The 24206-nt window shown below is 55.4% G+C and overlaps 8 protein-coding genes across 8 annotated transcripts; 5 read left to right on the forward strand and 3 right to left on the reverse strand.

Annotated features, from left to right (window-relative positions):
* Positions 1 to 458: 458 nt before the first annotated feature.
* Positions 459 to 2192, reverse strand: INS49_005000 (uncharacterized protein; the record flags this gene model as incomplete). Its single annotated transcript, XM_043165787.1, has 3 exons — positions 459 to 1214; positions 1323 to 1677; positions 1798 to 2192. 3 exons carry the CDS (start codon positions 2190 to 2192, stop codon positions 459 to 461), a joined length of 1506 nt encoding a protein of 501 aa, XP_043017550.1.
* Positions 2193 to 5977: 3785 nt separating this feature from the next.
* INS49_005001 (uncharacterized protein) lies at positions 5978 to 9194 on the forward strand (the record flags this gene model as incomplete). Its single annotated transcript, XM_043165788.1, has 6 exons — positions 5978 to 6286; positions 6360 to 6893; positions 6966 to 7106; positions 7170 to 7242; positions 7304 to 7541; positions 8666 to 9194. The coding sequence occupies 6 exons, from the start codon at positions 5978 to 5980 to the stop codon at positions 9192 to 9194; spliced, it is 1824 nt and encodes a 607-aa protein (XP_043017551.1).
* A 971-nt stretch (positions 9195 to 10165) lies between these two features.
* On the forward strand, positions 10166 to 11801 carry INS49_005002 (uncharacterized protein; the record flags this gene model as incomplete). Its single annotated transcript, XM_043165789.1, has 2 exons — positions 10166 to 10388; positions 10453 to 11801. 2 exons carry the CDS (start codon positions 10166 to 10168, stop codon positions 11799 to 11801), a joined length of 1572 nt encoding a protein of 523 aa, XP_043017552.1.
* A 914-nt stretch (positions 11802 to 12715) lies between these two features.
* On the reverse strand, positions 12716 to 13055 carry INS49_005003 (uncharacterized protein; the record flags this gene model as incomplete). The annotated part of the gene is made up of 2 exons (XM_043165790.1): positions 12716 to 12848; positions 12916 to 13055. 2 exons carry the CDS (start codon positions 13053 to 13055, stop codon positions 12716 to 12718), a joined length of 273 nt encoding a protein of 90 aa, XP_043017553.1.
* A 1317-nt stretch (positions 13056 to 14372) lies between these two features.
* INS49_005004 (uncharacterized protein) lies at positions 14373 to 15545 on the forward strand (the record flags this gene model as incomplete). Its single annotated transcript, XM_043165791.1, has 1 exon — positions 14373 to 15545. One exon carries the CDS (start codon positions 14373 to 14375, stop codon positions 15543 to 15545), a length of 1173 nt encoding a protein of 390 aa, XP_043017554.1.
* A 796-nt stretch (positions 15546 to 16341) lies between these two features.
* INS49_005005 (uncharacterized protein) lies at positions 16342 to 17535 on the forward strand (the record flags this gene model as incomplete). Its single annotated transcript, XM_043165792.1, has 2 exons — positions 16342 to 17067; positions 17479 to 17535. 2 exons carry the CDS (start codon positions 16342 to 16344, stop codon positions 17533 to 17535), a joined length of 783 nt encoding a protein of 260 aa, XP_043017555.1.
* An 830-nt stretch (positions 17536 to 18365) lies between these two features.
* INS49_005006 (uncharacterized protein) lies at positions 18366 to 20349 on the reverse strand (the record flags this gene model as incomplete). The annotated part of the gene is made up of 3 exons (XM_043165793.1): positions 18366 to 18560; positions 18630 to 20287; positions 20346 to 20349. 3 exons carry the CDS (start codon positions 20347 to 20349, stop codon positions 18366 to 18368), a joined length of 1857 nt encoding a protein of 618 aa, XP_043017556.1.
* A 3196-nt stretch (positions 20350 to 23545) lies between these two features.
* Positions 23546 to 23996, forward strand: INS49_005007 (uncharacterized protein; the record flags this gene model as incomplete). The annotated part of the gene is made up of 3 exons (XM_043165794.1): positions 23546 to 23577; positions 23633 to 23846; positions 23910 to 23996. The coding sequence occupies 3 exons, from the start codon at positions 23546 to 23548 to the stop codon at positions 23994 to 23996; spliced, it is 333 nt and encodes a 110-aa protein (XP_043017557.1).
* Positions 23997 to 24206: the final 210 nt, after the last annotated feature.

The following is a 24206-nucleotide window of genomic DNA, read 5'->3' on the forward strand; positions in this document are numbered from 1 at the left end:
GTGGCTGAGATGGCCTCATCGAACACGCGATACCATAGATACATGAACAGATAGACATAGATATATTTAGAGGTCTAGCATCCATATGAGTTCATATAGACAGAGGAATCAATTTCTAACCAGTCAGTCGCTGGTGGTTGTTCTAACCCATCCAAGCAGACCATGTGTATCAATGCTCGAAACGCTTTCCACCTTGCGCCCAAGGCGCGTTCAATCTCTCTCCTCCCGTGCCTAGGTCGGAACATTACATCTTCAGAATCCCGCCTGCGTCTATATGGAAGGGTCAACCAGTACGTGCCCTCTTGTGCCAGGTATCCAAATGCTTCTCGGATCTGTTACATGCCCAGAAAGTCTCGTCTAATAACTCCGTCAGTATGCCCCTCCTCCTACTACACACACAGGCTCTCGTTCTCTCTCTCTTTGCTTCCACCCTAAGTCCCCCTCCCCTCCTTCCTGAATCATGACGCCGCCACCGGCTTGCCGTTAGGCACAGCCTCCGTCTCGCCCACCTTCTCCGAAACAGCCGCGTCGCCGTTCAGCTTCTTCTCGTCCACGGCGTCGCGGTCGTCCTGGAGCGACAGCTCCTGCGTCGCGCCGACGAGCGGCGACCCCAGCGGCGTCTTGAACTCGTCCTCGGCGGGGCTCACGGGGTCTTCTGTTGCCGTGGCCGCGGCTGCCGGGTCTAGAGCCGCGGGCTCTGGCGCTGCCGGCGCTGCTGCCGGCTCTGTCGCGGCCGCTGGCGCGTCTCTCGCATCGGTCGTGGTCACAGCAGGAACAGGGACAGCCGCCCCGTTCACAGCAGCCTCGGCCGCGCCCACGGGGAACGCCACGGGCAGGGTGCACACCCTGACGCACCTCTCGACCTTGTCCACGCTCCCGACGGCCACGCACTCGACCCTCTTGCCGCCGTCGATGGGCCTCCAGTACGCGGGGCCCTTGGGGAAGGCCGGGTTCTCCTTTGCCTCGCCCTCCCAGTCGGCGGCGTCGCGGATGACGGGGTCGAGGTTGGGCGCCTGGCCCCAGGCGAAGTCGAGGGTGCCGCCGTACTGCTTGGGGATGTTGGCCGGGTCGATGAACGAGGACAGGACGGGCAGGACCTCGGAGTGCGAGAGGATGAAGATCTTGGAGACGGTCACGGGGTCGAACCAGCGCTTGACCCAGGCCCAGACGGTGGAGAAGAAGGCGGGGGCGCCGATGATCTGGTTGGTTGACGGCTGTGGTCAGTGGATGTTGATCTTCGACGCTGGGGGGAACGGTGGGGCCAGAAAATGGGGGGATCGACGCGGGAAAAGGGAAGAGGGAAAAGAAGAAGAAGAGCTCACGAATATCCTGTCCAGGGTCTCCGGGTAGTGCGCGGTGGCCAGCTGGCTGGCGGCCTGCATGTGGCCCTTGAGGTTCCAGAACTGCTTGAGGCTGACGCCGCCGACATCAACAATGTTGGTGGAGAGGGTGATCGGGGTGCGCGGGTGCTCGCGGTCGGTCAGCTGGGTGCACAGGGGCTGGGCGAAGCGGGTCAGGTTCTCGTAGAGGGCGAAGAGGCGGATCAGCTTGGGCGGCGTGTGCATCGAGGCCGGGGGCGCGGCGGCCTTGGAGTAGGTCTTGTCGACCGACTTCTCGTAGGCCGAGATGGTCTTGGAGTCGAGGTGGCGGATCTCGAAGAGGTAGAGCGGGATGCCGCTGTGGGAGGGAGCGTAGGAGTTAGCATGGCCGTTGTTCTGCTGTCTACCTGGGTATCTCTTGTGCCGTGCGGCATACCGCGAGATATCCCGTCGGCGTCAGGAAGGGAGGGCCACCAACCGTCTATCCCTCCTCCCCGTCCATTGTGGGTACAGCTTCCTGCTCTGCTCGTATGCCTCGACGTCGATGGTGTCGTAGAGTATATCCAGCTGGATGGCCTTGCGCCACTCCTCGGTGTCCTTGAACTGCGTGTGTGCGTCGGCGATGGACCACTTGCGGGCGCGCAGGAAGCGCAGGAGGGTCTGGTCGTCGTGCGAGGGCGGCGGGCCGGGCTGGTACAGGCCCTTCTCCTGCAGGTAGGCCTTGAAGCCCTTGAGGGCGTTCTCCTCCTCCTCGGTCAGGTGGCCCAGGTGGCCATGCGGGTATCCGTTCTCGAGCGCCGCCTTTGTTTGCGATGCCCTCGAGGCGTTGGACTTGACCTTGGTGGCCGGCCCGGCGGTTGCGCTGGGCGACATTGGATGCTGCGCTGGGAGGGGCGGTGCCTGTGGCTTTGGTTCGCTGCACGGAGTTTAGAGTTTGAGGCTGCCGAGCTGACCGGATCAGACCAAAGGCAGTTCGACGGGAGAGAAGGGGAGAGAGGACAGCTCCTTTTTGGTGACAGCGACGGCAACAGCAACAAAGACAGCGAGCAGCGACTTTCAAAATGAAAGATGGGTAACAATAATGAGCCACTGTGCCGCAGGAACAGACCCGGTAATCATCGCAGGCACATGTTGGCGGCCACACACACGCCCGCCCAATCTCCACCGGCGGGCTCGGAGCTGACTCTCAGCCCGCGGTGGGTATTTTGGCCCGGAAGCTGCATCGCGCTTTGCCCGTGTTGGGCATAGAGTCGATCCTTGTTTCTGCGCCGTCATGACAAACCACAGGACATTTGACAATTCATTTTAACCTTACCCACACCCTCACGGCAACCCGAGAGATCCTTGCCCAGCCGTCTCTCCCGGCCTGCTGCTCGTGGTCATGCGGTCTGCGCTTCTACGGCCATGAGCAGACGACTCGGGGAGCTGACCCTCACGTCCCTTTGATAGATCTCCAATGACGTCAGCCAGGACCCCCTGCAAGCCGGACAATCCATTTGAGCGATCGAATAGCTACCGATAGGGAAAAGGAGTATCATCAAGCAACTCACAGCATGTTCAGATGCAAACCTAGTCCGGCCATTTATACAATTTCCGAACTCACAAAAATTCATGCAAGTTCTTGACTATGTACGAATGCACATGCGCCAGTAGTTGCTCGTACACTATGCAATGGTTTCGTCTGATATAACACCAGGTCCCTGCACTGCTCTACATCCGCGGAACCATGACTCTTCTTCTATCGAGCAGGCACCATCTTCAGGATTGCGACATTGCTCAGAATAAGCCTTTGAGAGCTCGATCGAGGTCTTGTTGGGCATATCTGGGTAGTTCGTATAGCAAGACCTGCATACCCGAAAACGGCTGCAGGAGGCCAACCTCTGCATTTCTTGAGTGCTCAGTCGTTCTCATACTTGGGCCCGCATATCGAAAAGGGCAATTTGGCCCCAAAATCTTGTGACTACGAAGCTCGATAAACGAAAAGCTTATGTTATTGGAGGCACTACTGTGAGATCCCAGGCAGGCCTTTTTTATACTTACCCTCTCCAGAGGACCAACAGGTGCTCAGCCAACTGCAGCCTGTCACACCTCTTGGCGTCATCCGAGGATAAAAAGGCCATAGATCGCAAAGGCATACCACAGGAGAACGTCCCTTCAGCTGAGGTCACTCCATTTAGCCTGAGACCGATATCACCCCTCATTCGCATCTCCACCTCGTCATTCAGTATTATCACAGGCCTCACAACTGCTTACCACATGCCATCAGAAGCCTGAAGCAGCTCTCTTCGCTTGTACATGTTGCGTTTCGAATATGCCTAGAAGTAATAGGACACGCAAGAACTTCTATGCAATCAGCCGCGGACGCTGCGCCCCGTCTGTCATCTCATCATGGTAAATAGCAGGACCGGACCCGAGGAGCACCGCTTCAAACGGTTGTCACTGACGATAGGATTTTATTACAGGCATGATGCATCTCCTATGGTTAGTGGGTACCCTAAAAACAAGTACAAGGGATTCGATGATTTTAGTGAAGCCATGGAGTGGCTTTTAAACGCCGGTCACGACACCTTCCACTTTTGCTATGGGCCCGTGGACGGTCCGAAATCGAAGAAAAATGAGCGCAGCGGACAGCCAGAATGCTACGTCGCCACTACTGGACAAGGTGCTGCCATATTCGAGAGCTACAGGTATGGTTGTCCTCAGTGCTCCGGGATCGTGATGCGGAAATCCAAAATCCGGGCGGAGCAGAAACAAATACAAGCGATGTGAAACAACACGTAGATGGGGTTAGAAATGCTACTCAGAAATCATATGCTGACCGTAAGACCGCTGAGGCGGTTCTGCACGGTATGGGGCAGCTACTTAAGAGTGTTGAAGTGCTTAGTCTGAATGGTATTAATGGGTCAGATGAAGGGGAAGACAGTCTCGTTTCTGGGATGGCCAATGTATCTCTGCAGAGCCAGGATCTATGCCACTAGCCACAGCTCGTGGGCCGAGTACTCCGAGGCCCCTTGTTATGCTGACTAGTCAGATTTCCGATTAATGAATCCATCATCCGCCCTACCCGTACCTCGCTGCACAGGAGTAGTTTTGGGGATTCACACAGAGAAGGAGACGGCTCCTTGGCTGCCTGACACGCCACGAAGGGAGGCTATCGCTCAAAGCGGCCGTTTCTCAGATGGTGCCCCGGTTGTTTACGGTTGAGGCGATCTCTATGATAAGTCTCATATTCTCAAATAACATTTGATCACCTTTTAAGGCGTGCACAGACGATTCTGGATGCTGTGTTGTGTCGCTTACTGCTAGGTTTGAACTGGACGACTGTAATAGATGCGCTCGTGTACGTTTCGGGAACAGGCATCATAGTGAGCAGGTAGGGAAGGGTTCAGACGGGCTTTGACGGGCTTTGTCAGTGCCATTAACCTTGCTGCCGCTCTTGCAACTACTTCTGCTTTATTTGTCCAAAAAGGCTTCGTTTCAACACACATCAATGTAGATGGATGTCCTCATCTAGGATTATGTATTTTCCTTAGGTGAACTTGTTCGTTTGAGATCGAACAGGTATATGGCATATGACCACGGATCTTTCCTCGTCTCAATCTGCGGTTTCTCGTACAATAAATCCTCAGCTTATTCCTTCAATACTCACATGCTACTACAGTAGTACTGTTATGAACCAAGAGTAGAGCATGTAAGAGGAACAATCTTCCATCGCAAAACTAACGAGTTCTTTGATCTCGCTCTTCACTGTTACAGCATAGCCTCCTTCGTAATGGCGTAACAACAAGATTTCGGGATGACGCCGTGGCTGCCTGTCCTCTAAATCTTGCTTTGTCTACCCTGAGAACGGGCGCTGTGGTCAGGTCATCGACATCAGTCGCGATTCCTAACGCTGAGGACACCTGATATGATGAACGTATTTATGGGGCATCATCAAACAATGCCGTCAGAAGTTATTAGGTCATAGTCTGACAGCGCCAGGCTCCGGACTATAATCTGACTTTGCCAACTGCCGGAACTATTACTGCGCATATGCAGATCCACCAACGTACGCCTTCTCTCAGATGTTTAGCACCATCAAAACTTCTCGATCGATTTCAAACCAAATGGCTGTGGCTTCGGGACAACTGCCGGCATGCGCAGTCCCGTGGTCGCGGTTCCGCTTATTAACCGGCTCAGGGCTGGTCCCCGCGTCTGGCTCAGGTTAATTAGTCTATAGCAAGGCACTTTAACGTTGATCAGTCCCACTCCGTCCTTTGTTACATTTTTTGCCAAGAACTCTGGAGAACACTCCCAAGGGGGAGACGTGGAGAAACCTCCTTCGTAATTCGGCTTAGCGCATGTCTGCTTCCCAGTCACATCCATACATCGACATTGCCATCCATTCCAATCATCGCTGTAGGGTTGCCCCAATACCGTCGACCAAGGGATGAACATGTCGCCAAAATCCTTGGCGGCCTAATCCCGCTATGGAGAAGAAGATCAAATGCTTTGTCACGGACTATGGCTTCCGAGAAGACTGTTCGATGTCACATCAAGCCCAACTGCGTTGTTGGAAATATATAGCATTACCAGCACGCCAAGAGCTGGCCCAAACTCTGTCCCGTCCAACTCGCTTCTACTATACTCATTGGAATTCTATAGGTCAACCGGTCTCCATGTCTCTCTCCACCGTTTTCCAACTCGCAGTTGCGTTGTGCGCGGTAGCTGGCGTTGATGCCGGCGTTCTGGACAAAAGGCAATGCCCCGGAGGACTGCAGCCAACATACCCGGCTCCCGTCCTATCCCAGGGCTGGACTGCTCAACTCATCGCCAACGGCGTGCGGAGCGCAAGGGGCCTTGTATTCGACAGCAGCGGCGCCCTGCTTGTAGCCCAGGCAAACACGGGAATCACCCGTATCACATTTACTGAGAGTGGCAACTGCGTCAGTGTGGCCAGCAAGACCACTCTCGCCACGAAGAATGATGTACGCACAAGTCCCCAAGCCCACCAATACCTTAAGCACGTACCTTCCTGAATGCCATGCTAACCATTACCAGCTCACTCATGGCATCGCGTTGAACGCCAACGGCACCACACTCTACGCATCCTCGGCCGAGGCCGTCTTCGCTTGGGCCTACAACCCGAGCACCGGCACGGTCACAGGATCGCCGACGACCATCATCAATGGCATGAACAACGCAGACCACGTCAGCCGCACGCTGACCTTCTCGAAGAAGCAGCCCAACCAGCTCATCGTCTCGCGCGGCAGCAACGACAACCTGGACATGGGCACCAAGGACATCAAGAGCGGCCGCTCGATGATCAAGGTCTTCGACCTCAGCGCCCTGACGAGCGGCAAGGTCTACAACTACGCCAACGACGGCCGGGTCCTGGGATGGGGCCTGCGCAACGACGTCGGCGTCGCGGAGCACCCCACCACTGGCGGTATCTGGTCCGTCGAGAACTCGGTCGACATGCTCACGCGGAACGGGGTTGACATCCATACCGACAACCCAGGCGAGGAGCTCAACTACTTGGGCGCACTTAGCGACCCTGCACCGGCGAAACCGCCGAACTTTGGATACCCGGATGTGAGAATCAGCCCAGGCCGATAGCGCGTAAGGATGCTTGAAGAGCACAGATACTTACTAATTGCCTCACAGTGTGTCGCCCTTTTCCAAGCGTCGGGTGTGCCCAACAGCCAGAATCTGAAGACAGGAGTCCAATTCAGCTCCAACCAATCCACGACAGCCAACGACACCTCTTGCGCAAGCAACTTCGTGGCGCCGAGGCTGACCTTCCAGGTATGTTGGGAAATGAAATTGTGGGACTTCCTGTCCAGTCGCTAACAGAATTTACGCATACAGTCCCACATGGCACCACTCGACATTGCCTTCACTGCAGACGGCTCAGAGGCGCTGATCCCCTTCCACGGAAGCTGTGAGTCCTCCCGGGTCTACTGTCAAAATTTTATGGATGGACCGCTGACCAGAACAATCAGGGAACCGTCAACCACCAATTGGGTACAAGTTCGGCATAGTCAAGTTCGCCAACGGACAGCCGGTCGAGCCGTCCACCAGCACAACGGCACTGATTGATATCATGACGAACCAAAATATTAACAACTGCCCAAACAGCTGCTTCAGGCCCGTCAGTGTTGCCATAGATGCCAAGGGCCCGGGTGTTCATGAGCTCCGATACCACTGGGGAGATTTATGTTTTGTACAGACCGGCTTAGAGTGCGTATGCCCAAGCTTTGTAGCACAACGTTGAAGGCTGCCGATGATGACCAATCTTGAAAGAACAAGTCTGGATTCTCATCATGGGCAAATGGAACTGTCGATTCTGTGTAGGGAATTGAAGATGGCTGTCATTACTGTACTATAATCCTGTGTTCTCCGGGAAGAAGTGCCGTGCTTATTGCTACCTTCATGGAAGAGCAAGCTTAAGAACGAATAAATGTATATACATACTCGAAAGTCTGCTGATATAATTCATGACGTATGATTAGATGTCCCAGTCCGACGATGTTTCAGCTTGTGTGCCCAAATCTTCTTGCACACACTGTATAATTAAAGGTGTCATATTGGAACATGCGGATTTTACTGAAGGCTATAGATTTGCATGCCCAGGTTTCCAAATAAGTGAGCAGCTCCGTTTCAGGCTTCACTGTCGCACTTTTCACGCGATGTACGATCAAGTACAAGTGATTACGACGTCCAGGGCTTCCAGAAAGCTTCTAGCACTACTTCTGGCACAACATAGAGAGGCACTGTTCAGCGGCCAAGCACAACTGGGGTGACTGATTACTATTATGATTCCTCTGCTATCCTGTTGGGATTGATTCTGTTCCTGTGCCATCAATGAAATAGATTTTGGATTTCTCAAGAGACTGGCTCGGAAACGTCGACTGCCATCGAGGTCTTCCCTGCCCGCCAGTCATGTGCTTCCCAGTCATGATGACGGACGGTGCAGACTAAGTAAGGGTTGAATTACTTCGTGCGACCCGGGCTAAAAAGTATAAGTGAATAAAGAATGAAAAATATTTTGTTAAGAATCAGGCACAGGAGCCTCAGCACCAGGTACCCCCACCTTGAGTGTGGATTTGTACTTGGGCAACCACTTACCTCGACCATTGTCGTCGCAGGGGTCCGGCTGGTGCGGGGTTAGGGTCCCGACCGCTCATTCAAGCATCGATCATCAGGGGTAACCAGTTCAATGTGAACCTCAAGACAGAAAGACAGACTCGTAGCAACCCATCCCCGCAAGACTTCAACATCGCAGCAAGCAGACCCGCATCACCGAAACTTTAATCAATCTCCGGATCACTCACAACCAAGATGGCCGACGCACGCCACCGCAGCATGTCCAATGCGCCCAAGTTCACAGACCGGACCTACGAGCAGCGCGAGGCGGACGCCAAGGTCAACGGGCCCATGATCCAGCGCGCGCGCGTGGTGAGCAGCATCCTGACGGCCAAGTACCTCAAGGCCAAGAGCATCTTCGACAACTACCACGAGTACGACGTGGACCAGGCGTTCGTGCCCACGACGACGGGCGAGCCGTGCTGGCGCGAGGACGCCGACCCGTGGCTGCGCATCCGGGAGACGCTGCCCGAGTTCCTCGAGGACTACACGCGCATCATCGTCGAGTCGGGCGGCGAGATCACGGGCGAGGGCCTGCAGAACCTCGCCGTCGCGCTGATCCGCGTCGCGAGGGCCGAGTGGGAGGGCGCGGGGAGGGACAAGAAGGCCCTCGACAAGGCCTTCGAGCAGGAGATCCTGGCGCTGGTGGGGAAGCTCAAGGCCGAGTTCAAGCTGCCTGAGGCGCCGGACGCTGACGATGACGAGGATGATGGGGAGGAGGAGGAGGTTGTTGAGACCAAGGCGTGAGATGCACGGCTCAAGGGTTCCGACGGTGTGGTGCGCTGCTGCACGTGCTGCTCACTCGCAGGCCAGTAATCACGGCGGCTGACCAGTGCATAGACCGCGTGGAGCGGTCAGCAGTGGGGTGAGCGCCGGGAAAGACCACACGGCGTACGAAGAGATGAAACCAAACACATGGACCGAAGGACTATGACTTTTTGACCGGCTCGCATTTATTCCCAATGGTTCGAGGAGAAAGCGAGGGAATGATAAGGCAACCCCAGATATTCGACCTCACGGCCTTGCTACAGAATCCAGCGCAGTGTTTGAACAGCTACCCATGTCTACCATGATGAGAAACAGCGTGGCGCGACTATTGCGCAGAGACATGTCACAACATCACGGCTAGCGGCCCGTCGAGCTAATTCCCGTCCCCGGAACGGACCTGTGTGAGACCGGGCCAAGGACAAGGAGAGCGACCTTGCTTGTGCACACAATGGGCCATGCTGGCCGGTGGCGATTGGGGGCCGAAGGATTCAAAGCCGCAGCATCGCCGCAGTCGCACACGCTGGCTCAGCTTCTAAAATTGGCCCCCCTTGTGCTTGCCAAGCCTGGCTGGGTGACCCGGGATTGCAGCGTGGTAGGGCTAGAAAGGTTGACTCCGTTCTGCAGAGCTCCCCTGCATGCTGTCATGCGAAACTCCCCCACTTCCGCCCATTTGCTCGTCCGTCACCGACGACGTCCCCCCACGTTCGGCTCCATCATTGTCTTTACTTGTCATTTTCCAGCCTCTTGATCCCGTATTCCCACTGCATAACTGTTTTTCGTGTCTGCCTGCGCTTACTTATGCCATGCCTTGTCGTCTCTGCGAATAGTATGTTGTTTCATTGTTTGATCTCTGGCCGCGCAACATGGTGCCATCGCGGGCCGATCCATGGCAGCCCTTGAGCTGCCCATCGCGATCGACTTTGGGCCCTGGACGTTCGTTGCGGCTCTCCATGCTTGTCTTCGTCGTCGCTGGATTGCTCACGAGTCAGGTTGGCCTCTGCGCCCCGGACGCCTCCACCGACGACCAGAGTTCCGTCACATGGATCTACCCGAAAGGAGGAGAGGTCTTTCACTACCTCGACACCGTCAACGTGTCCTACCAGTCCTCCTACCCTGAGCCATGGCTATATACCTTTTGTTACGAGAACAAGACAGCCAATACCGTGAGGCAGAGTACGCCCACACCCAATGGGTCCACCCAGACTTGGAACCTTGCCAGCTGACAGCACCTGAGCAGTCCGCATGCAAGAAGCCGAGCCCAATGATGCCTCGATGCTAATTCTCATGAATTTCACGACCCTGACGTCCTGCTGGTTCAACCTGCGCGAGAACACCAGTTCAAACAAGGGATCGAATACTAATAAGTGGTCCCTGGCGGAGATCAAGCGTCAATCTGGGCCGATCACCACTGGTGCACCACTCCCATCCACCACAACGACCACCTCGCTCCTCTCTTCCAGCTCATCTTCGGCAGCGAGCACCACAGTGAGCGCCGACGCCAGCGCCAGCGCCACTGTGAGCAGCAACGATGACTTAAGCACAGGTGCAAAGGCCGGGCTTGGAATCGGTGTTGGGATTGGAACTTCGCTGCTCTGTGCTGGGGCTTTCTGGCTGTACTACCGCCACGTCAAGAAGAAGGAGCACCACCAAGAGGTCTACAGGAGGATCGTGGGCGGACAGGGAGGTGCGGCCGCACCGGGCCAGGATGCTTTCACAACCCCCAACGAGCACCTGGAACCGTGGCGGTACGGCAGCACGCCGCAGCCGGCCCCATCTGCCGTAGGCTCAGCCTATTCTGGGGCGTCAGACCACAGCTCGGACTGGTACTCGAGCCAGGCCACCGTCAACGCCCCTTACCAGTACTACGACCCGGTGGGCAGCAGTCACCATGTACCGGCAGTCCACCATCATCACCCGCCACCAAGCGTGCTCACGACAGCAAGCATGACAGCCGAACCGCGCCCATCAATGATCCGGGACCTCAGTAGCCCCCGCGCCGAGCACGTGCCCGAGGCGGCGGCCATCCGGGATGTGCAAGACCTGAACAGCAGCTTGTATCCCTCCGAGTACAACGAGCCGGTCTCACCGGTCTCCGCTGACAGGGACGCACCGCCCCCTCGCACCTCGTCTGTGAACTATGGACCCATGGGCCGCCTCGATGCTAGCACCGGCGCCGACTTCACGCTCCTGCCTGATTATACGTCGCCAACGGGCGGAGATGACCAGCGCGAGGACGACGACGACCTCTATGGCCCGCCCACCCCGCGATCTCCGCCGCCTCCCCACTCGGCACACGCCCACATTGCGAATGAGCACCTTTCCCAGCAGCAGCCGCAGCCGCAGCCGCATCAGGTCACGCAAGAGCACGCCTGGCAGCCGAACTCTCACAGCGCCAGCACCAACTTTGTCGAGCTGCCGACAGCGCAGACGCACCACGGGTACGGGCCCCGGGCCGAATTGCCAGCCGGCGACGGGGTGCAGCCGGCGCTGAGACAACGGCCCTCCGACTTGCGAGGCCCGGAGCAGAAGTTCCTACTGCAGGACATTGCACCTCTGCGGACGGAACAGCATCGAGATGGCGGATGAAAGCGTCCTGAGGCGGCTTGATTACGAGGCATCGAGTACCACATTTATTCGGCCGTATTGCAGGCTACAGTCGTGCAGTCATCACTGCCAGAAAGCACTTGGGCCATTCGCGAGCCTGAGTGCTGCGTTAGGAGGCCGCGCCGTGCCGGAAGACCGCGTCGGCTGTAATCTGGAGAAGGGGCCTGCTGAGGGAATTTGCCAGCAATATATGGCGGACTATCGATCCACAGAGACAGGAGGAGGGCCACAGTTAGTCGCGGTGAGACTCCATATCCACCAGACCACGGATGCCATGCCGACAATGCCAAGGGATGAACGTTATCGCCGATCTAGCTGAGGAAGGGATCGGCAGATGTTCCCTCTTTCGACAGCCGCACGGGTATCGTCCGGCAGTCTGACGACATCGAGGAGGCGGTTGGGCTAAGAAGAGGCGCACCGAGGGATTTGGGAGGCAAGCCTTCGGGGAGCTGCTTGCTTTTACTTATGAGAACGGATGTGGGCGGAGGTTAGATACCCATCTAGGTGAACTTGATCGCAGTGGACGATAAGAAGACCAGGGTGTAATGTAATAGAGTATAATGAGCGCCACTCAGACGCTGAAACTTCGTGCCATCTGTGCTGTCTGATGCTCGTTAACCGGGGGACAACCAAAGCTGTTATAATCACTGCATATAATAGATCATCCTGCGCCCGATAGTATCACTCCTTCCTCTTCTCCGTTCCACGCGTGGCGGCCACCGCATCACACGAACATCGTCAACACGTCGGCTTCCCGAAAAAAGCCTCCGCCATGACCAGGCTCCTCAGCGGCGGTAAGCGTTGCTGGCCACTATCGAGCCTGTGTACCGAGTCTTGCCTATGCTTTTGTCTCGCCTACCGGAGTGTTCATCTTCCACCCCAGGAGGAGGTACGCATCAAGCGTAGGGGCGCCTGCCCTCGAGGTCGAGGATCCCGGACTGCCGCACCACCAGTTCGTCCGTCTTGGCGTCGAAGCACGCCTGCGTGATGCGCGCGCGCGTCTCCGACGTCTCCCGTGTAGATGATGACCTACCACGAGAACTCGTAAGAGCAGCAGAAGCAAGTGGGAGTCTGGCGGGCAGGAGGCCAGCCTCACCGGTTTCGTGTGATGGCTGAGGAGGAAGCTGCCGCAGCTGACAGTGCTCCGCCTGGCCATCTCCACCGCGGCGTCAAGCTCGATGGTGAGCCCACGTGCGTAGTGGATACCGACACCAAAGGCTTGTCTGAGATGCTCATCTTCGTAGCTGGGGACGAAGAAGCGGCGCTCGAAGTCTCACGGGGCCTGGTCGCTGGCTTCCAATGGTGTTGACTTCACGGCTTTAAACGATCGGAGCGTGTCATTGTCGATCCGTCTATTCTCTTTGTTCGCCCGTACACTGGGCGGTGACGTCCTTCAGTCCCTGAGGATTCTTCGCAAAGGCCCAGGGAAAAGTCTCAAGCTGTGGGACTTTGGGATCAGAAATGTGAACCAAGGGCTCATAACTGTGGAAAAAGCGAACGCTTAATCCGTCAGCGGATCAAGCCTTATATCTTTCAACAAAATGATATTGCGAAAGGCCCTGAGCTTTGAATAAGACTAATGTATCACCAATGGATAGAAGTACCGGGCCATTTCTTTGCGTGCCCTTGGTTAGCATGCGTGAGGAAAGGGCTGGTGTACTTTTACCCCTTCTACTGACATTGATACTCACGTAATACACCAATCATCCAATGGAACCAAGTTTTTTATTAGCATCTTGTCACACAGCATTGCCAGTGGTGTCTGTTACTGCTGTCTATGTATTATGTCAACAGTCGTTGGAGAGTTTACATCTGAAGGTAGATGTCGAAGTCGAGGGCCTATTTAACTAATTGATTAATGCTTTCCTTAAAGAGAGCCCATGCCGGTCCCGTCAGCTAACCGAGTAGCCTTGGTAGCAATGCACCTTGAGCATAGCCTACAATTACCCGTCTGAATAGGCTCAAATCGTCGCTGGTAGTCGAAGCGTGGAAACCGCGGGAGTGTTCTTGGCAGAGTGTCGTCGTCAATGAGGCGGGCAGTACAGGAGTTTAAGATGACCCCGCTCCCGACACCTCACAGCTCCGTCACGGTCACATCCCAATTCCAGATAAGCTTTGCGTCAGCCTCTGCTAAAACATGGATTCGACAAGCGAAAGGGCTGAGCGTCATTCCGGACTCGTTACTTCTCAAAAACCTTACCGAGGCGCATAATTGCGCAAAAAAGAAGGTGGTCATCTCTGCCCTAGGTAAACTCGGGAGAAGCCGCGAGCGATTGTCCGGCCCAGGTCTAGGCCAAGTATACGGCTCGCCCTTTCCGGGCGTCACACTGCATGCCGGACTGCGGAATGCTGCGTGCATAGCAGGCACGAGGAGCGAACGTGTCTCGGCCTAGCCTAGGTTTCGGTCAACATCCGCGTGTCCGCGTCCGTCTCTCCCTCTCCCTGGACAACTCCATACCGCCGCGACAGACACGACATACTCTATCCACTTCCCCAATTAACAACATTGGACCTTGAGCCGCTGTCCCACAAACACAGAACCAATGATATGACATGGCTCCCAAGCTCAAGACCCCCTCAACGCCACCCGCCCCGCCACCGAACCAGCAGCTCGGGACGGTGCTCGTGACGGGCGGCTGTGGCTTCTTGGGCTTCTACATCGTCGGCCATCTCCTCGGCAACCCGAACTGCGGGCCCGTGTGCATCATCGACCGGGATGTGACGCGCAATGCCCACGACAGCCCTAAGGCGGAGTACATTGCCTGCAACATCACCGACGCAGACACGGTGGGCGATATCCTGGACCGCGTGCGCCCGGAGGTCATCTTCCACACCGCGAGCCCCAATGCCACCTACGGGAAGCGCGGCGACTTCTACACGACTAACGTGACTGGGACGAGGACGCTGCTCCGCCTGGCCAAGGAGAGGCCCTTCGTCAAGGTGCTGGTGTACACGTCCTCCAACTCGGTCTACGCCACCGGCACGCACAAGAAGGTCTGGGAGTCGGATCCCACCTGGTGCGGCCGGCCCGCGCCGTGGAAGTGCGTGCTCGAGTACGCCTGGACCAAGGGGACCGCCCACAACATGGTGCTCGACGCCAACGAGAGCTGGCGCAAGGGCGGGCTCAAGACCTGCGTCGTCGTGCCGGCCAACATCTACGGCGTCCGCGACGGCCAGGCGCTCGCGCTCATGTTCGACCTCTTCCTGGATATGCGTAGGCCCCTCTTCCGGGTCGGTAGCGGCAAGAACATGGCCAGCTTCGTCGAGGCCGGCAACTGCGCCGACCTGCACGTCCTCGCCGCCATGGCCTTGCTCGAGGGTCGGGACGGGGTCGGGGGCGAGGCCTTCAATGCTGCGGACGGGGAGGACGTGCTGCTGTGGTGGCACACGGCCATTACCTGCGCTGCCATCCGAGGTCAGCCGCGCGGTGCTGGCAATGCCAGGGTCAGGCATGTCCCGGCGTGGATGATGTGCGTCGCCGTTTATTTTGTCTGGTGGGTGATGCGCATCTTCACCTTCGGTCTCAAGGAGCCGCCGCCGGCGTTCAGTGTGGAGGGTTACGAGTGGTGTACGCAGGAACATACGTTGGACATTCGGAAGGCGAGGCGAGTCTTGGGATACGCGCCAAAGTCTGGTGCGCAGTGGCACGAGGACGTGGTCAGGGACGCGGTCGATTGGGAGAGAGAACGCCGGCGGAGAGCTAAGCTGAGGGAAATGGCGGGCTAGAGAAGTGGTAAGCAGAGAGCCATTTGAGTACGGGGAAGCATACACATCCAATACGTTGAAGAATGAGTGGGAGGCAGCAGCTCAGATGCGGGGATCGAGGAAAGTACACGCATACGTATCGTCATGGGGAGGGCATCAAGGTGACCAGGACTTAAGGTAATCACTCATTATCAACGTTTGAGGCCTTGGGGCTCATGGTTAGGTACGTAGACAGGTAGACCTCTCACGTTATTGTCGTCTGAGCAGCCTCAGTAAACTCGAGTAAAATCAGAAACTTGTTAAGAAACCAGGATGGAGTACCCTTCGAGCAGGGACTCTTGCAAACGGTAGCTTGATACCATTTCCCTTTTGCCCCGTTTGCTGCCTTCACTTTTGAATCTTATCGCTAGCCAGCCCACAGCCCACTCTGCAACATTTACTTCACTTGACTCTAAAGCGCGTGGATCCTTCGAACATCAAACCTTTGACACCCCCGCGTCATACTGATCTGGTCTACTTTCTTCCTTCGTAACCTTATCCTTGGCCAGCTCTCCTTTTCGACAAGGCTTTCCATCGCATGTTGCCTCGAGGACGAGGCCCCCAAATGCAGCTCCTTCTCGAAAGCAATCAGCAAATCTGAGCGACATCCTCGCCTCCAATTCAAGGTACGCCGGCCCTCGACCGACCATCTTGGCTTGCGACGGCTTGCAGCAAAACTGACTGGAGCCATAGATTCAGCTCACTGCATCGCGTCCTCCAAAATAGCTCCCCAACCAAACCATTTCGTCGCAGCTCGAGCTTTGGCACAGTTTCCGCCATGGCGCCTTCCGACGGCAACCAGAATACCAGCCTGCAGGGCGAAACCCTCCAGAAGCTTGTGAAAGCGCAGGACGGCGAGGCCAACCAGATCAGTCAAACCATCAATCCCACCACTTTCCACTGCTACATGCGCCTCCCTTTCGAGCTTCGAGCACAGGTCCGCACAGCAGCAATCAAAGCAGCCAGACCACAATCAAGAATGATACTGTCCCGTGCCCTTGATACACAACCTTGTTGTCGGTTGGCTTCAGTCTCCAAGGAATGGCGGCACGATGTTGAAAGGGCTCTCTTCAGCGAGATTCGAATCGATCCCTCCGACGAGGAGGATGTTTTGAGGCTCAAAGAACTCTTCACGGACCAACGAAGGAGGTTTCTGACGCGGTTTGATATTGCCATCGATGACGACCAGAACTCAGGTCCTTGGCACAAGAACATGGGTTTGTTGCGGATCAGCCAGGTGATGAAGAAAATCGGACAGTTCTTCCAGTACATCAATGGATGGAATTTCTGCAGAGACGGTGAGCAACAACAGTCCATCGAAATCATCTTTACTACTTTGCACGAACCTGGAGGATATCATGAACCAAAAGACGAACGACCTTTCATGTTCGTCAGCTCGCTCTGGGAGCAGAAAGACCTGAATGTTCTCACCAGTCATGGCCTCATCCCTACCAACATGGTGTTGTGGGCCATCAAGTCCGAGTTCCCGTCATCTCTCAACATGGTAACACACTTCACTTTCCTTCCCGATTGTGTGCCATTGCCTGCTGCTCAGAAGATCATACAATTAATGCCAAACTTGGAAACAAGTGTCTTTGAGGTCAGATTCGGAACCGATTGCGAAGAGGGATGGAGCGCCCTCATAGGTAGGATCCCTTAGGCCTCAGATCTTAGCATAGAAGGATATGAAAACAACGCCTCGTACTACAGATTTCGTTCGCCAGCTGCGTACCTCGGCGCCATCTCTCCGCAGGCTAATGTTACACTCGCAAAACTTCAACCGCCTCGAGGACTTTGTCCCACCCAGCATGGGAGAGTGTGCTGCTGTCTTGCGAGACTATAGCCAGAGCCTCGAGTTCTTGCTCGTTTTCCCTTTCCGTTTGCACCAAGCCTTTTTCATGCCTTTCTCGGAAAGACTCCTCCCTACCACGGCAACATCGACATGGAGATGGCCACGGCTGCAAAGCTTTGAATTGAGATTCTTCTCTGCGCTGCCCAATCTGGGCCCGGACCAGCTGACATTAACACCAACCGACATAATAATGGCTGCGGGAAGGGCTGCCATGTCCATGCCGGCTCTCAAGAGTGCGACCATCGAAACAGATACAGACCAGTATTTTCACACCTCACGAGAGCTGCACAGCGCGCTTGGAGGAGGCGCGGGAACTGCCACTGTGGCCCTTGACGGGTTCGAGGAGAGCGAGGAACGAAGGATCCTCACTGCGTGGGCTCACTTCATCCGAGCTGAAACAGAACTCGTTGAGGAGGTGAAACGCGAGACACTTCCGCCTTTGAGAACCTTCAAAACCCTCACAAAAGATGGAGCCGAGTCTTCATATTAGGCAGCCAGGACGCTCATGAGGCTTGTCTACTGCTGTGGGGCCAAGAACCACAATTTTACGGGAGTTGGGCTTGAGGATTATTAGGAGCTACGCCGTCTCAGCTGCTTTCATTTTCAACCGCAACAACCACCCTCTAGCCTTGGTACACTTCTGGGACGAATCAAGCAAATTCGGAGAGTAGGGGACAGTGGAACGATGGATACCGTAAATAGAGCCAACACAGCAAAATGAAAGATTGACCTGGCGGAAATACCCGTTGCCACTTGCCGTGTACAAGGAGAGTTGAAGCCGACTTTGAAGACTACTTGATTAACTATGCGTCCACAATTTGGAAATTGAATATTTAGATTTCTTGGCTGCTACGAAGAGCCATGTCTAGCAATATCATTGACTTTACCTCCCCACTTACTTCCGTACCTAGGTAAGCATCGCAGTTTGAGCCGAACACGAACTAGTGGGCTTAACTTTTCTCCGAAGAAGGCGCCTTCTCCCCCAAAACCATGGCATCATGCCCGTCCCTACTGCCCACGGCCTCCACCTCCAAATCTGATTCGTTGTCGTAGGTCATATATGCATCCTCGTCGATGTCTCGGTGTCGGATCCAGAAGATGGCGGTCTGGGCGAAGAGCACGATGGCTGGGCCGAACCAGACCCACTGCGATGGCTGTGTTAGCACGGGCTCATGCGAGGGGGGGCACAGGGGGGGTGCCAAGGGACTACCCACAACAAGGTACGGGTCGTTGATCACGGGCGTCAGGACCTCGCCGGCGGCGGCGTACAGCGCCGTCATGAAGAGACAGATCGAGAAGACCACAGACTTCATGTTCCCGGGCGCACGGGAGTACGCCAGCTCGTAGGAGGTGACGTTGACCAAGATCTCGGAGACGGCGCCGAGGACGATCATGGGCAGCTCCCACCAGACAGATATGGGCGAGACGTCGTCGCACGCAGAAGCCAGGTGGCCGCAGGGAGAGGTGCGGTACACGTACAGCTGTGCGAGCCCGCCGCAGATGCCCGAGGTGGCGGCGATGATGAAGCCGATGGTCATGCGCTTGATGCGGCCGAATCTGATGTTTCTCTTGGCGAGGAACGGATAGACTCCGTAGGCCATGATTGGGGTGAAGATGATGATGGTCAGCGCGTTGAAGTTGGACAGGAGGTCATTGGGCGCGCCGTTCAGAGTCATCGAGCCTGCCAGGTTGGAACCGGCAGCGCCGATGCCGCCGTCGTTGAGCTGATAGATGGGGATGTAGAGGAAGACCTGACAGGCTGCCCAGGTGCGGCCTACGTCGGTAACCAGGTGGTTGTTCCAGTTCACAGTCCTTCCTTTCTCTGCCAAGACAGCCGGGCGCGCCGCGTCCCAGAAGTCCTTCTTCCAGACCATGAACTTGTTCTCCTTGCAGCAGATCCATGTTATCTTGAAGAAATCATTCAGCTCGGATCCCAGGGGTGGCTTCTTGACGATCTTCTTGTTCACGCCGACGAAGATGACGATGACCAGGACGTAAATGACGGTGGGCAGGAGGAAGGCCAACCAGAAGCCGACGTAGCGCTCAGCATAAGTAGAAGCCAGAGCGAAAAAGGCACCGATGTTGATGAAGCCGTAGTAGATGACCATGATACGCTGGATCGTTGTCTCCGGGTCCACAAGAACCTTCTCGCCCGATTTCAGAACCTTGGTGTACTCGCGCTGGTGCTGATACTGATCAATCACCGTCGGCGCGACATTTGGCTTGAAGATACCAGCACCGATCGCCAGCATGAAGAAAGAAATCATGAAAGGGGCGACGCCGTTGCCAGCTTGCAGCACGGATGGAGCAGCCCCGCCAACCATGACAACATGAGCCACGGCGCCGATGCTTGCCCCCCAGAGGATGGTCTTGTAGCGGCCCAGCTTTGTGTCTGCTATCCAGGCGCCGAGGATGGGAAACACGTAGGCGAGGAAAGTGAACAAGAGAACCAGGGCCGAGGCAAACTGGACTCCCTTGCCGAGTGCACCAGGTACGCCATTGACGTCTGACTTGGCCACGGCTCCAGCACCGTTTCCGCCCTCTGGGAGAGGGTACTCCATAAAGTTGTTGAACACACCAGTCGTGGCGTAGTACGAGGCACGCTCGGCCAGTTCAGCAACACAGAGGATGTAGGCGAGGGCGGGGATTTTGTCGGGCACCTTGCGGAGGGTGTCCCGCTCCTCATCGGTGGGCAGGGGATATTGCTCATGGTCGTATACTTGGCCGGTGGCTGTAGAGGACTTGGTGGCTATCTCCGCGTCGACATTGGCCTTCTCCTCGGGAACTGTGCCAACTTCCGGGTGGATGGCTGGGGGCTCATGGTAGGGCGGAGGCAGCATGCTGGCCTCGCCATGGTCTGTGGCAAGTTTCGCTATGATCGGGTCAGTTTAAATAACGAATGATGAGGGAAGGGGAGCTAGTTGGCATACACATCTTGGCTCGTTGGCAACAAATCGAGAGCCGCCGGGAAGAGTGCCGATCTACGAAAGGCTAGGTATGAGAGAGTAAGTTTCAAAAGCAAGCACAAGGGGCACACTGGAGGTATAAGAGTCGAGCAAACAAGACGTACGTGACATTGCACGCAGTGATACCGCAACCCATGCATTCAAGTCCGGCTGTTTCCCACCATGACCCCGGGGCGCCGCAACCCATCAGACCCACAAGCCATGATGTAGTATCATCGGCATCTCTGATAGCTGCGCCTAGGTCTCTTCCCCATACAAGGGCCAGTTTCTTATCGCAGCATGGCCAACCGCCAGATCAACCCTCGTCTCTTGTGATCACAGAAGTGTGTGCCTTGACTCTTTTCTTGACTTTGGTTGGCTTTCCTGACCCTCGACCGAATCATGGCGACGCATTTGGCAGGCCAAATCGAGAGTCAATATTCATATTTGCCTGCGTGCCCCCAGTTTGCTGGATGGCCACTCTTTCGACTAGCTTCTGGGGCAGGCCATCCCGCGCGTCAGATACCCTGATAGCCTTCAAGATTATGAGCTTCCACCCAGCCGAGGTCAAGCTTTGCCACCCCTGGACCCATCGTCTGTTCCAACGGATGATAGACCATCCTCCCGGTTTGGTTAAAATTTGCCTTTCTTTCATCGGACTACCCTTACCCTTGCGCCGACGATGATGTGCTCACGTGGCTCAGACGACAGTGGTGGCATTGGAGCATTGCGTATGCATGAAACGAAACAGACTGAGCTAGCGGAGTGGTTCGGCCCACACTCACTGAATGTGGCGGCAGATAAGTCCCGGCCGAGGCAGGAGAAATGAGCCCACCTTGTTGACCTGTCTCATAGTGAGGGTACGAGTCGTGATGTGCATGTGTAAGCACAGATTCGTGGACTTGGGGCAGAGTGTTCTGGTACCTCCACATCGACAAGCGAGGATCCACGGCGCTGCCTATGGAGGCAATGGCGGCACCATCCTTCTTCCAAATTCCTCGAGCCGATTTCGAACTCATGAGCACTCCGGAAGGTTGCAACAGATTCAGGTCCAAAGGGGGAAGGTCGTATATTCCAACGTTGCATGCGGACGACTGCGTTATCAGTTGCACCCATTTGCCCGTCCAGATAGCCAAGGGTCATCTCCACGAGGACATGGGGATCCGGAGATGTGGGTGATGCGGACGGTGGATTCCACGCGACTGGCTAGGATGGCCCTGCTGGCATGGGGGTCTTGGCTCGGTTGGGATACACTGTGCGGGTGGCGGCAGCACCACTCCAGACCGTCCGCTAAGATGGTATTTGAAATGATGTTATCGTGCCCATTCGCGCAGGTTATTCGCAGGTCGCTTACGGAATTTTGACTGTTGGTGACGACATGTCCATCTCCATTGGAAACCGCTGCGTGAAGAGAAACATGCCATCTGTCGTTTTCATGCCGAGTCCGGATGAAGCAGGCTGGACTCGGGACTGATTCAGCGAACTGGGTTTGACAGCAGGTCTCTCTGCATTCGTATCAACTCGATGCAATCCTTTTCTTCTTTTCCTATGGAGCTTCCGGTTACGCATCTGTGAAACTATGCCTCCATTGAAGCTCCCATACACGTCGAAAGGAGGATAGATCCGGTGCCAAGACCTGTCATCATACTAGATCGAAGGATTTTAGTCAGTACCTGGCTGGCTTGGCAAAAGCTTGCTTACCTAGTCTGATCGAGCGCCCTTTCTGGGCACTCTGCCTGGTCGTGCAGCTGGTATGTCTTCAACAGGAGCACTGACACGAGCACCGAGTTTGCAAGTCGACTTGCCCAACCCCTGAGATGCTGCATCAGTCAACACTCCTGCGCGCGCCTTTGCAATCGAGCTTCCGTTGGGCTCCCGTATCAGCTCCTCCTGTACAGGTCGCGAGGAGGCTTAGAGGACAAAGCCGTTATAGTGCCGGGTCGGAGTCTAGGCGCCTGGGCTCAGCCCATAACCTGGCTGAGTTGTCTGGGAGTTAATACCAACGTACCGTGCGGAGTCGCTCGCCAAGCCATAATAAGACGGCTGGTGTTCTGGCCGCTGTCTCTTGTGATTTGGTCTGGCTTGCATTCTCGTCATAGTTCCCCTCTTCTCTTTTCTCCACAGGCGGCTCGTGAAAATCATATTTGTCTATTTCTTCGATCCTCGTCCGTTCTCAAAGTTTATAAATGCAACGCAGAGCACCACAACTTCTATAAAATCAGCTTATACCAAAGTTCAAACGTGGGAGTTACCTTTCCCCTGGCAAACTTGCTGCGTCACCCAGGTGCGTGGAAGCATGATCTTTCCGTTTCACTCTAGAATGCTCCAATGGACCAGAAAACTGATTAAATTACGCTCGGTCGAGGTCTTGTCCTTGAAAAGATGGTTGGAGTGGGAAACATCATCCCTGCGGCTAGCCATCACCGGGGATAGCAAAAACATAGCGTCAGCAGCTCCGGATGATAGACATAATGCATGATTCGCAGCCTCCCTGTATAATTAATTGCTTAGCTCCATACAGTTTTCCCGTCCATGAGAAACGAAAATCCACCAATGCCGAGATTTCTGGGCACGCTCAACCTCTCGGCGGGTGGGTAGTTGCGCAGAGCTGAGATCAAGGGAGAACTTAGCTGCTGTGGAATAAAGGGAAAGTGTGCGACTGGTGAGACAGTGGAGTGTATAAGAGCTGCTTGTTACTGTTGAAAACTCATATGGGGGGAAAAGGACAAAGTCTACGACGGGGCGATGACTAATTTCACTTAGTTGGGGCTTCTGCATGCTGACATTCCAGCAGATGGTTAGACGACACAAAAGCTGAAAGTTTTCCCGATTGCAAGACCACCGGCGCCTTGAGGGATATAAGTCTCGGCGTATCTTTCGTGATGCCACCGTCGAGTTGTTGATACTATCATTGTAATAGGGTTGAACCACCGGGTCATAGCCAGGAATGTATCACGCTGAAGCCCTGGCCGTCTGGTCGTGTCGACATTCCAATGGCGCCACTTCAAGAGAACCTTTGACTGTAAAGAGAGCATGAGCGATTTCAGCATCAGTGATATAAAAGCCACACCATCCGTCTGATCTTGAGGAACTGTAAAGTCGCCGTCAATACACGGACATTGTACTCAACGCAATAAACAGACTCAAATCCACCCGAGGTCATCTCACAGAACACACGAATCACAATGAAGGTCCTTGCAATTGCCAGCGTAGCTTTGTACAAGTCCCACCCATCTCACCTGTTTGCCTCACGATGCTAATAGCCACTGCAGACTCCAGATCAGCGGAGCATTGGCTCAGGCCTGGGGTCCCCCCTCGGGAGCTATCAACTGGGGCGGTCTCCAGCACATCCGTGTCTACGCCGTTGACCCGCAGGGAAACCTCAGGGAATGGCAGTGGGACGGCAATGGCTGGGGCGGGCCAAGCTACATCGGCGGTGCCGCGGTACCTGGAACTACCGTTACCGCTGTTAATGACGGGTCTCTTGTGAGTTATATGCCCTGAACATATAGAGACACTGAATTTGTTGCTGATAAGAAGTGCGTCAAGCTGCGTGTGTATTACAAGCACACGAGTGGTTTCATTAAGGAGAGAGTTTATGAAAATGGCTGGGTTGATGGAGCCACGTTCCCGTGAGCTGCTAAACCATCCTGGAATTGCTTCAGTGCCTTTCATATTGGGATAACTTGGGGTGTCCGAGCAGCCTATCCAGAGCTACTTGCAATTTATACAGTTTTACGCTGCCAACGCGGAGCAAATCATCTCTGCCAGTGACTCAGGCTGTGGTATTTCTTGGCTGCTTAGACTCTCTATGTGGCTTGCCAGTGTTATCTCAGCCAGTCTTGC

Source organism: Diaporthe citri (assembly GCF_014595645.1).
Source record: "Diaporthe citri strain NFHF-8-4 chromosome Unknown scaffold_14, whole genome shotgun sequence".
Classification (NCBI taxonomy): Eukaryota; Fungi; Ascomycota; class Sordariomycetes; order Diaporthales; family Diaporthaceae; genus Diaporthe; species Diaporthe citri.